The sequence below is a fragment of the Orycteropus afer genome, unplaced genomic scaffold (assembly GCF_000298275.1).
Source record: "Orycteropus afer afer isolate SDZICR_OR568_19922 unplaced genomic scaffold, OryAfe1.0 scaffold00300, whole genome shotgun sequence".
In the NCBI taxonomy this organism is placed as follows: Eukaryota; Metazoa; Chordata; class Mammalia; order Tubulidentata; family Orycteropodidae; genus Orycteropus; species Orycteropus afer.
This window is the reverse complement of record NW_006921887.1, coordinates 3,629,745-3,645,147: the sequence shown is the minus strand read 5'-3', so window position 1 is coordinate 3,645,147 and position 15,403 is coordinate 3,629,745. Positions and strand designations below refer to the sequence as shown.

Sequence of the window (15,403 nt, the reverse complement as noted above, 5' to 3'; positions counted from 1 at the left end):
AAAATGCACAAACAGCAGAAGAGAAACCAGATGATTGGGACCTTCTAAAAATTAAATTTTTATGTGCTTCCAAAGACTTCTTCAAAACAGTCATAACAGAACCTACATATTGGGGAAGAATATTCAGCAAGGACATATTTGACAAGGGACTTATCTCTAGAATTTATAGAAAATTCCAACACCTCAATAACAAAAAGACAAACAATCCAATTTAAAAATGTGCAGAAGACATGAATAGACACTTCACCAAGGACAATACTCAAGTGGCCAACAGACATATAAAGTAATGGTCACCATCATTAGCTATTAGAGAGATGGAGATCAAAACAACAATGAGATACCATCTTGCTCCAGCAGTAGTAGCAAAGTTCAACGAGACAGAAAATAACAAATGCTGGCAAGGTTGTGGAGAGATTGGGACGTTCATACACTGCTGGTGGGACTGTAAAATGGTACAACCATTGTGGAAAGCAGCATGGAGATTCCTTCAAAAGTTAGAATTAGAAATTCCATTTGACCCAGCTGTTCCACTACTAGGTATATATCCTAAAGAAGTGAGAGCCATGACAAGAACAGACATATGTACACCCATGTTCATTGCCACACTATTTACAATAGCCAAAAGATGGAAACAACCTAGGTGTCCATCAACTGAGGAATGGATAACCAAACTATGGTACAATGGTCCTATAACTTTATGTGTATGATCTGAATTCCCAGGTGTATAGTAGAGCTGACAAGGGGCAAGGTTGTAGTCACTGCTTGGTCACAGCCAGCTACCCAGAGGGACCAAGTAGTTGAACCTGTGGGCTCAGGACCATAGTTGTAGGGGACATCAAGCTCAATTGGCATAATATACTATACAAAACATTGTTCCACCTCCTACTGTGGTGAGTAGTGACTGGGATCTTAAAAGCTTGCAAGCTGTCATCTAATGCAATGATGGGTCTCTCATCATCCAGAGCAAAGATGAATGAAGAAAACCAAAAATTGATGGAAACAATTAGTCCTAGTGACTGGTACACCATCTGATCTGCAGCCTATACAACTATGAGACCAGAAGAACTAGACGGTGCCTGGCTACTACTGTCAACCTCTTGGAAGAGGATCTATGTAGGAGATCCTGGATAGAGAGGGAGAACAATGTGGAACAAAATTGAAAATCATTTGGAAAGAAAAAAAAGGGGGGTACCAATTATGCTGGTCTGATAGAGCCCAGTGGAACCACTGAGACTATGGCCCCTAGCTGCCCTTCTGGTCTGGAATTGAACCCACGCCTGTGGCTTCCAGCCAAACAATAGACAGGCATATGAGTTGAACATTTACCTGAGGTAGATACACTCCTTGGAGAGAACAAGTATGGAAGAAAGAAGGGCTGCTTTTGCACAGGGAGACAGCTCAGGGGACAGGAGTGTATGGAAGGATGGACACAAGGAAGAGGTAACTATCGGGAAGAATTAGGAGGGGAGATGTTGCATTGTGTTAAATTGTTGTCAATGTCATGGGACAAAGTGTATGTGAACTGCTGTGTGGAAAGTGTATTTTCTGTGTAAATTTTCACCCAAATCACAATAAAAAAAATAAAAATGGGAGAAAACAAAGAAAATGTAACAGTAGGGAAGAAGTGAGAAGAGAGCTTCTATCTTGTGAAGATTTCAATTAATGTCAGAAAAGAAAATGTGTATGAACTCTTGAATAGAAAATGAATTTGTTTGTAAACTTTCACTTAAATCACAGTAAAAAGTGTTTAAGAATTTATACTTTATTTCAGCACAATTTATTGCTAGATTACAAAATATATATATTTTTAATTATAAGTCTTGAGCTCCTGATCTATGCAACTTTAACTAGTTAATGTAAGCAGTCTTGAGTACATTTTGCTTAATATATATATTTTTTCAACGTAAGAACAAATTAAAAAAAAAAAAAGTGGGTGGGGTAACTACCTGAATATCCATCCTGGTGACCTTGCAATAATGTCAGAAAGCCACTGATTGGATTTTACCTCCTGCATGCCTCTCAAAGTTACCCCCTTCTTCACACCACCGTCACCCTGGCACTTCTTGCTGGACCCACCCCATGGGCTCGCTCAGGAGGTCACACTTCCTTCTCCAGTTCCCCCGCTGCTCTCTGTGTGAGTGGGCTTTTCAAAAACTTCAAGTCAGATCTCATCACTTCCTTCTTACTTTGTCTTGATAAAATACAAAAGCTGAGCATGAGTCCCACAGTCCAGAGGGCCTCAGCTCACGCCAAGCTGCCCCTGTGGGTTCAGTGCCCCTACCCCAGTGACTGCTCTCAGGCCAGAAGTTGCAAACTCTCTCCCTTGGGGTCTCTGCTTGAACCTGTTTGATTTTTCAGAGCTCTCTCTTTTTATACGTTGTTGTTGTTGTGAGGTGCTATTGAGTCAGCTCCGCCTCAAAGTGACCCTACATACAACAGAATGAAACACTGGCGGTCCCATGCCGTTCTCATAGTCATTGTTATGCTTGAGCCCGTTGTTGCAGCAACTTTTTCAATCTTTTTTTTTTTTTTTAATCATGGTATTATATATAAAACAAAGCACTTGCCATTTCAATGTTCTTCACACCTACAATTCAGTGACACTAATTATAGCCATCATGTTCTACTATCACTGCTACCTGTTTCCAATTTCTTCCATCACTTTTTACATAGACGCTCAGTCTTCCCTAAGCATTGAGTCCCTCTTTCCCACTTCCTCCTTCCTGTCCCTGGTAACCACCAATAAACTTTGTATTTCCAGACAACTTTTGTCCACCTGCTTTGCTAAGTTAACTTCTAATCTTCTTTCCTATTTTGGCCCCAAAGCCCTTCTTCCAAGTCCCAGGGAAGGGAGGCCAAACCCCATCTATGTCAATAGTGCCTGTGTGACTTGCCCAGCACTTAACACAATTAGGACTTGGGCCCACCTGAAAACTGTGCTAAATTATTCAACCAATTTGTTAATATGCAGGAGGTTTTACTTTTCCCAGACACTGTGTGGATTCCGTCAAACCTCAACTTGTCTTTTTTTTTTTTTTTGTCTTTATAGCCCTGTAAATGAAAGAGATAAAATTTTCCTTGAGTGTACCAATTCAGATTTTTCTTTTTTTTTCAATGAGACAAATTGCCTTTGGGCCATTTTCATCAGCTGAAGTGGAAGTTTGATCCGGCTCTCCAAGACATGAGTTAATCACAAGAAATTAGCACATAACATTTACACAGAAATCAGCTGAGGTCACTGGTACATTCCTTAGGCGGGAGCTTTATCCCTGGTATGACTCATGGTCCAGGCCTCCTTCCAAGCTTGACTGTTCCTCTACTCCAGCACATTCCAACCTCTCCTGCCATTTACAAAATCATAAAGCACGTGGCTAGAGGGGAAGGGCAGAACCTGGGCCTTGAGTAGGACCATGTGGGGCTGGCAGGCCTTGAGTGGCAGGTGACTTCAGGGGATGTCCTTGTTCCAGCGGGAAGCACCTCCACCCAGATGCTGTTCCTTTGATGTGTTTTGCAACACAGTGATGTTGGTGAAGCTATGGAATTTGGGAGCTTCTCCCTCTTAGCATGAGTGAGGATGCCCTGCCAGCCTTTCATTACAAGGAACTCCCCTAGGAGGGGGGACATTGTCATACAAACAAAAGAGAAAGCAGAATTTCTCCAGGGACCTTCTTGACTTCAGGGTCCCTGGGTGGTGCAAATGGCTGGTAATTGAAAGATTGGTAGTTGGAGTCCACTGAGAGGCACCTCGGAAGAAAGGCCTGGCAATTGATTTCTGAAAAATGAGCCAATGAAAACCCTAGGGATCACAGTGTTTCTCTGACACACAGAGTGGCGTTGCCATGACTCAGAGTTGACTTAAAGGCAACTTGTTTTCCCAGCTTTCTCCTCCTTAACTGGAGGAGGACCTTATGTCTCTCCTTCAACTTCAGGCTGGAGAGATTTAGATGAGGGCTTCTCATGGGGACACACAGCTACTGATGGCTAGGAGGCTACATGTGGTTTCCAAACCTCTCTGGGCATGGGGGTAAAGTATGACATTGTCCTGGCTCTGTCACCTTGAACAGCACACAAACCTCCATGTGCCTCTCATTTGATGTCATCTCACCTGTCCTAGGTATTGGGAACAAAATGCAACAGACAAGGCAAAACATTACTCTTAAATGTGTGTTAATGATGAAGAAATCTGGAAATGGCTAGTGGTGATTATTGTACAACATGGTGAATGTAGTTAATGTCAATGAATTTTACACAGAAAAACAGTTGCACTGGCAAACATCTGTTATATATATTTCACCACAAGAAAAATTTTCAAAAAATAAAATTAAAAATATACCTTTACTCTGAAGGATCTTAAACCCTAATAGATTATACAAGAAGTAATATACAGCTGCTTTACTTTTCAAAGAAGATTACTGTATGAATCAGAAAGTAATTGTCTTTTAGATCAATAAAGAATGAAGTCAACTTGGTCTGTTGTTGTGTTGTTAGGCGTTAGGTGCCTCAGAGTTGGCTCTGATTCACAGCGACCCTCTGTACAACAGTACCAAACACTGCTCGGTCCCGTGCCAGCATCACAATCCTTGCTATGCTTGAGCCTGTTGCTGCTGTCACTGTGTCAATTCATCTCATTGAGGGCATTTCCCTTTCATGCTGACCCTCCACTTTACCAAGCATGATATTCTTTTCCAGCAAGTGGTTCCTTCTGACAACATGACCAAAGTAGGTGAGACAAAGTCTGGCCATTGTCGCTTCCAAGGAGCATTCTGGCTGCACTTCTTCCAGGACAGATTTGTTAGTTTTTCTGGCAGTCCATGATACTCTCAGTATTCTTTGCCAACCCCACAACTCAAAAGCATCAACTCTTCTTTGGTCTTCCTTATTCATTTTCCAGCTTTCACATGCATATGAGGCAATTGAAAATACCATGGCTTGGATTAGGTATATCTTACTGTTCAAAGACACATCTTTGCTTTTCAGCACTTTAAAGAGGTCTTTTGCAGCAGATTTGCCCAGTGCAATGCATCATCTTATTTCTTGACTGCTGTTTACATTGGTATTGATTGTGGAACCAAATAATATGAAATCTTTGACAACTTCAATCTTTTCGCCATTTATCATGATGCTACCTTTTGGTCCAGTTGTAAGGGTTATTTTTTCTTGCAGACTGTAGTCTTTAATCTTCATCAGTAAATGCTTCAAGTCATCCTCACTTTCAGCAAGCAAAGTTGTGTCATCTGTGTATCACAGGTTGTTAATGAGTCTTCTTCCAATCCTGATGCCACGTTCTTCTTTATAAAGTCCAGCTTCTCAGATTATTTGCTCAGCATACAGATTGAATAACTGTGGTGAAAGGATACAACCCTGACACACACCCTTCCTGATTTTATACCATGCAGTATCCCCTTGTTCTGTTTGAACAACAGTCTCCTGGTTTATGTACAGGTTCCTCATGAGCACAATTAAGTATTCTGGAATTCCCATTCTTTTCAATGTTATCCATAATTTGTTATGATCTACACTACTGAATGCTTTGCATAGTCAATAAAACACAAGTAAACATCTTTCTAGCATTCTTTGTATTCAGCCAAGATCCACCTGACAACAGCTAATATATCCCTTCTTCCATGTCCTCTTCTGAATCCAGCTTATATTTCTAGAAGTTCTCTGTCAATATACTGCTGCAACCATTTTTGAATTATCTTCAGTAAGATTTTACCTATATTCGATATTAATGATATTTTGATAATTTCCACTTTCTGTGGGATCACCTTTCTTTGGAATGGGTACAAATATGGATTTCTTCCAGTTAATTAGATGGGTAGCTGTCTTCCAAATCTCTTGGCATAGATGAGTGAGTGCCTCCAGTGCAGCATCCATTTATTGAAACAATCCAATGGGTATTCCATCAATTCCCGGAGCCTTGTTCTTCACCAATTTCTTCAGTGCAGCTTTGACTTCTTCCTTCAGTACCATTGGTTCTTGACCATATGCCACCTCCTGAAATGGATGGACATCAACCAATTCTTTTTGGCACAGTGACTCTGAATATTATTCCATGTCCTTTTGATTATTCCTGCATCATTCAACCTTTTGTTCATAGATTCTTTCAATATTGCAACTCAAAGCTTGAATCTTTTCTTCAGTTCTTTCAGGTTGAAAAATGCTGAGTGTGTTCTTCCCTTTTTGTTTTCTAACTCTAGGTCTTTGCACACTTCATTATAATAATTGACTTTGTCTTCTTGAGCTGCTCTTTGAAATCTTCTGTTCAGCTCTTTTATCTTGTCATTCCTTCCATCTGCTTTAGCTACTCTCTGTTCAAGAGCAAGTTTCAGTCTCTTCTGACATCCATTTTGGTCTTTTCTTGGTCTAGGGCTAATGTTATTTTCTCTAATAGGGTAAGTACTAGATTTCTACCAATTCCTCTAACACTTTCCTAAGAAGTTCTTTTTTCTTTCTTTTTTTTTTTTTGCAATGCTACTCCTTGGAAGGAAGGTTGGGCAATCCTACTTCCGTAGTGATACTGCCTCGGAAACCCAAGGAGGGGTCGCTATGAGTCGGGGCTGACTCGACGGCACATAACAACAACAACAACATGCCTGAAAATGACCTTTGCTTAACTTAATGTTTTACTGCCTCCCTATCACCAACCAGTGTATCCAACAAAAATATAAAAATGAGACACATTAGTAGGAGGTCCACACATGAGCTGATGGTGGAGCAAAAATAACTGCACATACGCATCACTACTGTTTACAATGAGAACACTAACCTACTCTCACTGTGGAAAGCTGCCCTTTGAAGGGTAGAACTGATACAGAACCTGATATTAATCCTGAATCAACAGAGTTTGAATTTGATTTAACTCAGGCCACTTGCTCAGATATCAAATATATTAATGGGTGTGGAAGGCTAAAAAGTAACTTAAAAAACAAAACAAAAAAACCCCCCAAACTCACTGCCATTGAATTCATTACAACTCATAGTGACCCCCATTTGGTTTCCGAGGCTGTAAATCTTTATGGAAGTAAATTTCCTTATCTTCCTTCCTGTGTGCTTCCAGAGCTCTGGAGACTTTGAACTCAGTGGCCTTTATGCCTTACTAAAGAATTGAAACATTCTGGATCCCTGTACCCAGGACTCTACTCCTGAGAGAAGAATGGGCCCTGACCTGAGGTCAAGGTGTTGAATGGGCACAACCCTCACTTCCCTCACCTTTAGTGAATTCTCAGGTTCCCTCAAAGAGAAAACATTCCACTGCTCTTGAACATCCCAGGACAAAAAAAGGTCTATATTGTCTATATGGGGAGATGTAACAGCACAGTGCTTGAAGTACTCAGCTGCTAATGACATACTGTGCTACTCGCCCACATGGGCCATGGAGAAGCTCTTCGTTGGCTGGAATATAAAACACCAGTACTCGGTCTCCCTTCAATTTCAGCACATTGTAAGCAAAGTAACTGACAGGAAGCTGCACTGGCATGAAAAATGTTGCCAAATCATCACACCTTATTCAGGAAAAATAAAGGAACTCTGGTGGTATAGTGCTTAAGGCATTTGGCTGCTAACCATAGGTTGGTGGTTCAATACCATCAGCTGCTCTAGGGAAAAGATGAGGCAGTCTGCTTCTGTAAAGATTTGCAGTCTTGGAATCCAATGGGGGTCTCTATGAGTCAGAATCGACTTGATGGTAGTGAGGTTTTTTTTTTTTTTTTGTATTTCAGAAAAAAATCTCTGATAGAGAAAAAAGATGAAAAAGGAATGAAATGATTGAGCTTCAGGGACCTCTGGAATCCAGCAGTTATGGGGACAGATACAATAAACCCCATGGTCATTGAGTCGATTCTAACTCATAGCAACCCTAAAGGACAGAATAGAATTGCCCCATAGAGTCTCTAAGACTGCAAAACTTTATAGAAGCAGACTGCCACGAATCAGGTTTGAACTACCAAACTTTTGGTTAACAGCCAAATGCCTTAACTACTGCATCACCAGAGCTCCTTGACAAATCCAGTAATCCTTTTAAGAGGGAACAGAGCAGACTGAGAAAATAATCTACTCTCCTAACTTGGTCCATTCTATTTACCAAAATACAGTTGCTGTGTTATTTTGTCATGAATCCTCTCATTTAAAGCACAGACATACAAATGCTTAGGAAAACTGTTTTGAGCTGCTAAAACGTTTCCATATTAGGTTTATTGATGGTAAAAGAAAAACCACGGCGTAAGAAAGGGATTCTTAAAATATTAAGCAAAATAAATAAATAAGTAATAACTTACCACCCAGATGATATTGGATGTGTTAATTCTACTGATCTCTATCTGAAAAATCATTTGTTGTTCTGGATGATTAAGAAAGTTGTGGACACTCCATTGTAGATTCAAACGTTGGCGTGGAGAATTGATGGACACCTTAAGTGATTCAGGAGTCAGTGGCACAGGTTCAGACAGTACTGAAAGACCAAAACAAGGTACAGAAAAACATTTCATGAGAGTATGACTGAATAGCCACAGATTATTAAACTGTTCAATACTATCACTGTTTAGCTTTGGAAAACATAGTGCATATATGCATCTTAAACTGAGCTACCTTTAAAAGGATATTTAGAAATCAATTTACAGATGAAGAAATTAAGACCTAGATGACAGAAACAATTTGGTCAGTAACACACACCAAGTTAATAAACTGATGCAGTTAAAGAGATCCAATATTGGACAGTGTTATGAAACTTGTAAGAAGGCTGACTAAAGAAAGAGGACTTTTGTCATAAGTTTCCCATTTCTATAAAACAAAAAATAAGATTTTAGTGAATAGTATCTGATCACACATATGAAAGGACAAGAAAGGGCAAGTTTATTAGTGGTCAGCAGGGGAGGGATGGGAGGGAAAGGAGGGGTTTATGTTGATGAAAAATCACATTGATACAGGTAGGGTTGCACAGCTTATTATTGTAAGTGCTGCCGGTAAGCTGTACACCTGTGAAAAGCTGAACTGGCAAAATTCTGTGATAGATGAATTTATAAGAAACAAAGGGAGAGAAGCTACGGACGCTGCTTATGGAATTTTGTTCCTTGGTTTGGAGGTTCAGATTCATGATTTCATGAGACATTCCAGTTAACTGGGCTAATGACATGTTCAGTGCTTCTGTTCTACCTCCCAGTTCACTACATAGTACCTGAGGTCTTTAAGAGTTTGCAAGCAGCCATCCAAGGCACACCGGGAGCAACAGAGGAAGGAGACTCAGGAATAGGAGGAGGAAATGGAATGTGTGCTTAATTGCCTCCATGAACAACTAACAGCCTCCTTTGCTGTGAGACCAGAACTGGATGGTGCCCGACTACCATTACCAAACATTTTGATCAAAGATTCTATAGAAGAATCCTGATCAAAAGCAGGGATTAGGGCAGGGAATGTAGACTATACCTACATGCAAAAAACTACAAAACAGTGATGAAAGAAACAAAGATCTAAACAAATGGAGAAACTATTCAATGGCTGTCTTCCCAAGAAGTTTCCTATTCCATGTGATGTTTTGTAAATGCAGGAGGGCTATGGCGCTAATTAAAATGTCAGTGTGGAATTCATGACCTTGGATTTGGCAAAGATTCTGAAAGCAGGGTGCATGCAAAATCATTCCATCCTTCCCTGATTCTTGTTTCATTTTGCCTTATATGGTAACTTGTTGCTGTCTACCTCACACTCTAGATTGAAATTTTCTGGAAGACAGGGGTTGAGCCTTATGAATCTTTAAACGTAGCACAGCCTCTTATCCATAGCAGATGCCGATTTCAAATTACAGAGATGCAGGAGCTCCAGGAGGTCTAGGTGCACGACAAGGAGCTCCTCTTCGGACACCCAGACCTGTTCTTCCTGGAGTCCTCTCCTCCACCGGCTGCTCTTCTAACCCCTTCTCTGCAGTACCTATAATGCTGGACTGGAATAGTCTGTTTCTGTGTTTGGCCGCCCTGAGGCTGTGAGCTAAAAGGCAGTGTCATGCAGGTCAGTGAAATCTAAGACCAATAGCACACCTGTCAGTGTGTGGACACTCAGTAATTGGTTGCTGAGTGAATGAATAAATTCCCAGTATAAACGTGATTCCTGGAAGTTCTAGAAAGCTACCAGAGGATGCTTTGGAAAAAAGGGAAACACCTTTATACTAATATATTATATTACATTCGAGCGAGAGTTAAGTGGCTAGGAAAATGGGGATTCTGTTTCTATATTTTTGAGGATTTTTATCACTGGCATGTATTTCTCTTTTTTTTTTTTTTTTCTTTTTTACTGAGGTGAAAGCCACATAACATATTAACATAATATATGTTTATATTGGAGCTCTGGTGGCATAGAACCTAAGGCATTTGACTACTAACCAGAAGGCTGGTGGTTCAAACCCACCAGCCACTCCTCAGACAGAAGATTTAGCAATCTACTTCTGTAGTGATACCACCTCAGAAACCCAAGGAGAGGTCGCTATGTGTAGGCTCCAACTTGATGGCAGTGAGTTTTTTTTTTTAATTTTTATGTTTATATTAACATGCTATCAGCTGTACTGAGTGCTGAGTGACTCAGGTATACAAGTCAGTCAGAAATAATTTTGTCAAAAGCAATTGAGGTCTTCCTTGGGAGACAGGAGGAAATAACATGGCAATGTCAGAGAGACAAAGAGACTTTACACATTAATAATCCAATCCCATTATTTTTCAGATAAAGAAATTGAGATTTTTTTTTTTAAAAAAAGGGAAGTAATTTACCCAAGGCCACACAACCACAACCCTGGCTCCTAGGCTCTTGGCCCAAGTCTCTTTTCCCGGTGCTAGAGTGGGGTGTGGCCATTAAGGCCAGGCCTGGGAATCAGATAGACCTCCATCTCATTCTTAGATCTTTCTCTCCCTTTTCGTACCTGACTGGCCCCAACACACTTAAGCAAATAAACCGTGGTCCATTCATCGTCACTGCTCATCTGCCAGTTTGTTGTACTGTGGTTATCTTGCATGTTGCTATGATGTTGGAAGCTATGGTACTGGTATTTTGAATAGCAATAGGGTCACCCATGGTTGTCTGGTTTCAGTGGAGCTTCCAGACTAAAAGAGACTAGGAAGATATTAGCCAATGGAAACCCCATGGATCACAGAATATTGAATTAAGTGGCAAGTAGAAGTTGTCCGTAAGTCAGATATTTGTAACCCGGGGACGGCCTGCACAGCAAAGAGCTACACTCAAGAGCTCTGACAGATAGAGACACGAGCCCATGGTTAACTCGAAATGACCTTGGCTGTGTCTGCTTGGTTGGGAGAAGCCAGGCCCAGCTATTTGAAATGGGTCCTCAGATCTGAGCCTGGCTGGTTGGTTGACTAGGAGGCCAACTAGTTTGAGGGAAGGCTTAGTAAATACTTGATTAGATGCACTAGAAACAGACAAGAAATTCAAGCTGTACATGTGGGGACAGGGACAGCTTATGTACTAATTAACACAGGCATCCTTGACCAAGAAAGTTGGAAACAGAAAGGAAAATTGGTAGAGAGGAAAGTAGGTACAGGTAGTCTCAACTTACAACATACCCAGGATACAACTAACCACACTTAACAACTGTCCTTTTTTTTTTTTTTTTTTTTCCACATCTTATCATTAATAAAGGAAGCTCTGGTGGCGTTGTGCCTAAGGCATTTGACTGCTAACCAGAAGACTGGCAGTTCAAACCCACCAGCCACTCCTTGGAAGGAAGGTCGGGCAATCTACTTCCGTAGAGATACTGCCTCGGAAACCCAAGGAGGCATCACTATGAGTTGAATCAACTTGACAGCAGTGAGTTTGGTTTTGGTATCATTAATATGTATTACATAGAATATTGAACCATGTAATTGCTGATGTTATCATTCTCAGGTGTTCACTTATAGATGTTCAATTTTACAATTTACTGATCAAAACACTGTCATATAGATTTAGTTTAGTTTTCTAAACTAAATCAGAGGCTTCAGTTGCTTAAAAACATGAACCGAAACAGTGATCGCTTTGCTAAAGTCAGCAGGCAGATTCAGGAAGCAGTGAGCTGTTACCACAAAATATATGAAGAAAAAAAGAAAAGGGCCACCCAGGCCATTCTCACTAATTGTCTGGCTAGAAATGCCATCCTTTTCCTAGGGTTAATTCAGATGATTTAGAACCTTCCACAAGGGGAGTTATTAACGCAAATGATAAAATGCCAACAAAATCTCCTTCCTTCTCTTTCCAAATCTCTTTTCATGGTGTTTTCAGGGAAGGTGAGAAATTCTTCAGGTATTCCTTGTAAACATCATTTTCACAAATTCATGGACAGGAATGGTGTGGCTGGTTGTTAACAATACACATCTGTACTCTCTGCTATAATTACAACAAAGAAGAAATATGGAAAGAGGAAAATGTAAAATTTTGTAAAGTAGGAGAAAGCAATGAAGACTTTATGAACTGATCAAAATTCTCTCAAGTTTAAGAATTCACTTTCAAATTGGTTCAAAGTAATAATGAAATTATACATAAACATTTTAGAGTTTATATGCCCCAGTGAAGATATTTTGAGGTGATTTCTCTCAAAATATCTTCATGGGGAGTAGCTAAGTGAGAAATTCTATCTCTTTATCCATAAATACCATTTCAGCACTTCACACATTATCTTGCAGCTAACAGCTCCTAAATAAAAACAGCTGAGCAACGTTAAATTGGTCCTAACATAGAGGTCAATACTGGTCTGACAGGTCCTTTATCTAGCATGTGCAGAAGAAACTACTCTGGTGATAGCCAGGTAAAATGCATGGATCATCAAGTTTCATGGGATTAAGTCTATCACAAGTGCCCTAAGTGACAAGGAAATCAGGGTTAAGGTGTGACTTATTCAAATGAGTCATCAAGGTCAAGGAGGTCAAGACTAAAGCCACCACAGCTTTGAGAGACAGAATTAATACAAGCTACTCATTAGCTTCATGTAATTTCCATAGAAAGAAAAATTTATTTTTTTTCTTAAAAGCATCAGTTTCCTCATTTCTTTTCTATACATGATTTCTTCTTTACTATCCCTTCAATTTCTTACCTTCTTTCTGGAAAGTTCTCGAAGGTAGCAATACCAAGAGGAATGTTGTCTGAAGGACTACAAAGAGAGCCATAAGTTCCGGTTTTCTGAAAAAGATAGGTTACAAAGAAGAGAAATTTTATTTCTTTTCAATTCTGAGCAAGTTTTTTTGAGCCAGTTGTGGTAGATACCTGCATTAAAAGTCAGTAGCTGGCAAGCTGATTCCGACTCATGGAGATCCCATGTGTTGCAGAGTAGAACTGCACTCACAGGGCTGGCAATGGCTATGCCCTTTCAAAAACAAATTGCCAGACCTTTCTTCTGAGATGCCTCTGGGTGTGACTGAACTGCCAACCTTTTGATTAGTAGCTGAGCACTCAACCATTTGTGGCACCTAGGGACTTCCAGAATCTTGCATTAAAGGCCTCCATTTCTTCCCTCTTTGTGTCCAGACCCCTTGCCAAGGGACTTTGGACTCCTTCCCACAATAAATCTGATGCCATCAAGCAGATTCTGACTGCACCACCAGCGACTCAATAGGATAGAATAGAACACCCCCATAGGGTTTCCAAGGCTGTAAGGTTTATAAAGGGAGATCGTCACATCTTTTTCCCACAGAGTGGCTGGTGTGTTCAAACAGCCAGCCTTTTAGTTAGCAGCTGAGTGCTTAACCACTGCACCACCAGGGCTCTTCCCACAATAGAAAGAGTGTATTTCCCCACAATGGCCCATAAATGAGGCAAAAATGACAATGTGTCAGTTTGGAGCCTAGCCTCAAGAGGCCTTGCACATTTCTTGTGGCTCCTTTGTGCTTCAACCTTTGCCATACAAAAGACAGTCTTGGTCGGAGGGGGATCTGTATAGGAGATCCTGGATAGAGTGGGAGAACAACGTGGAACAAAACTCAAAATCACACACACACACACACACACACACACAAAAGGGGCCAGGTTTGCTGGTCCAACAGAGCCTGCTGGAACCCCTGAGACTATGGTACGGCTCCTAGCTGCCCTTCAAGTCTGGAATTGAACACACTCCTCTGGCTTCCAGCCAAACAAAAGATAGGCATATGAGCTGAATATTTACATTAGGTAGATTACTCCTTGAAGAGATCAATTATGGGAAAATAAAAGGGCTGTGTATGCACAGGGAGACAGCTCAGGAGGCAGGAGTGCATGAGAGGGAAGGACACAGGGAAGAGGTGGCTATGGGGAGGAAGTGGGAGGAGAGCTGTTGCATTGTGGGAGATTGCCATCAGTGTCATGAGACAAAGTGTATGTGGACTGCTGCATGGAAGATGAATTTGCTCTGTAAACTTTCACCCAAATCACAATAAAATAATAATAATAATAATAAAGACAGCCTTGGTCTACTCAACTAGAACCAGGAGGTGAAGGAGAGGTGCATGAGGGAGAGCTGAGTTAACTCAGGTGCTCCTGCTGAGGCCAGCCCATATCAGCCAGCAGGCAGTCAACCCTCTGTCAAGATCAGGTCACCCCACATGCAAAATCAGTAAACTCTTATATGCTGTATGCCACTGAATTTTATGGCAACAGATAACTGATACACCACTTGACTCAGATTGAGCAAATGGTGGTGAAGAAAAGTAAACAGAGTAGCAAATTAAATATGTATTATATACATACCACCATTAGAAAGAGAACAAATTCCATTTTCTCAAAAAGCTGAAGTTCAACAAATTATAAAGAGGGTATGTTTTGGTTCTCCAGTGCCACTATAACAGACACCGCAAATGGGTGGTTTTAACAAACAGGGATTTGTTCTCTTATTATTTTGGAGGCTGAAGTCCAAGTTCAAAGTGCCAGGCTCTAGGGGCTGAGTGAAGATCCCTCGAACTTGGGCTTCAGTTCTGCATCTTGCTCCCAGCCCACTGGAGCTGGAGGCTTCTCTTAACTCAGGCAGCTGCTGGCTGCTGAGGCTGACAAACCCAACATCAAGAAGTAAAATGGCACAGTACAAAGATTATCAAGCAACATGGCAGGCTACTAGTTGAAATCTAGAAACAGTCCAAAAATCATAAACATGGCAGGCCACTCACTGATGACTCAGTCAAAAGCAGGATCCAGATATGCCAAGAAGCTAGAGACCTTTCTCAAAGCTGCTTCTTATATACTGGAAGCAGATCACATCTCTAAGGCAGCTCCTCACAGTAGATTCCACCATGGAGCTGATAATCAGTCTCATCATGGGGAGTAATAACATTCAGCTGTTCAGCCACTTTCAAAACCAGGCCCAGTCAAGATGACACATAGCCTTAACTACCACAGGGGAGCTCTACATTTCCCAATCTATTCAATAAAATTTGACCTAGGAAAAGTCAGCATATTCTTCCTAAGGAGATGGTCT

At 40.9% G+C, this 15,403-nt stretch overlaps 1 protein-coding gene across 1 annotated transcript in view; it reads right to left on the bottom strand.

The window, feature by feature from the left end:
• OSMR (oncostatin M receptor) overlaps window positions 1–13,130 on the bottom strand; it is a 77,176-nt gene extending 64,046 nt beyond the window's left edge. The window contains exons 1-2 of the mRNA XM_042782399.1: window positions 13,058–13,130; window positions 8,277–8,449 (exon numbers count right to left, since the gene is read on the bottom strand). Of these exons, the coding sequence (XP_042638333.1) occupies window positions 8,277–8,449; window positions 13,058–13,130 (246 nt within the window). The remainder of the gene's footprint in view (window positions 1–8,276; window positions 8,450–13,057) is intronic.
• Between the last annotated feature and the right edge of the window lie 2,273 nt (window positions 13,131–15,403).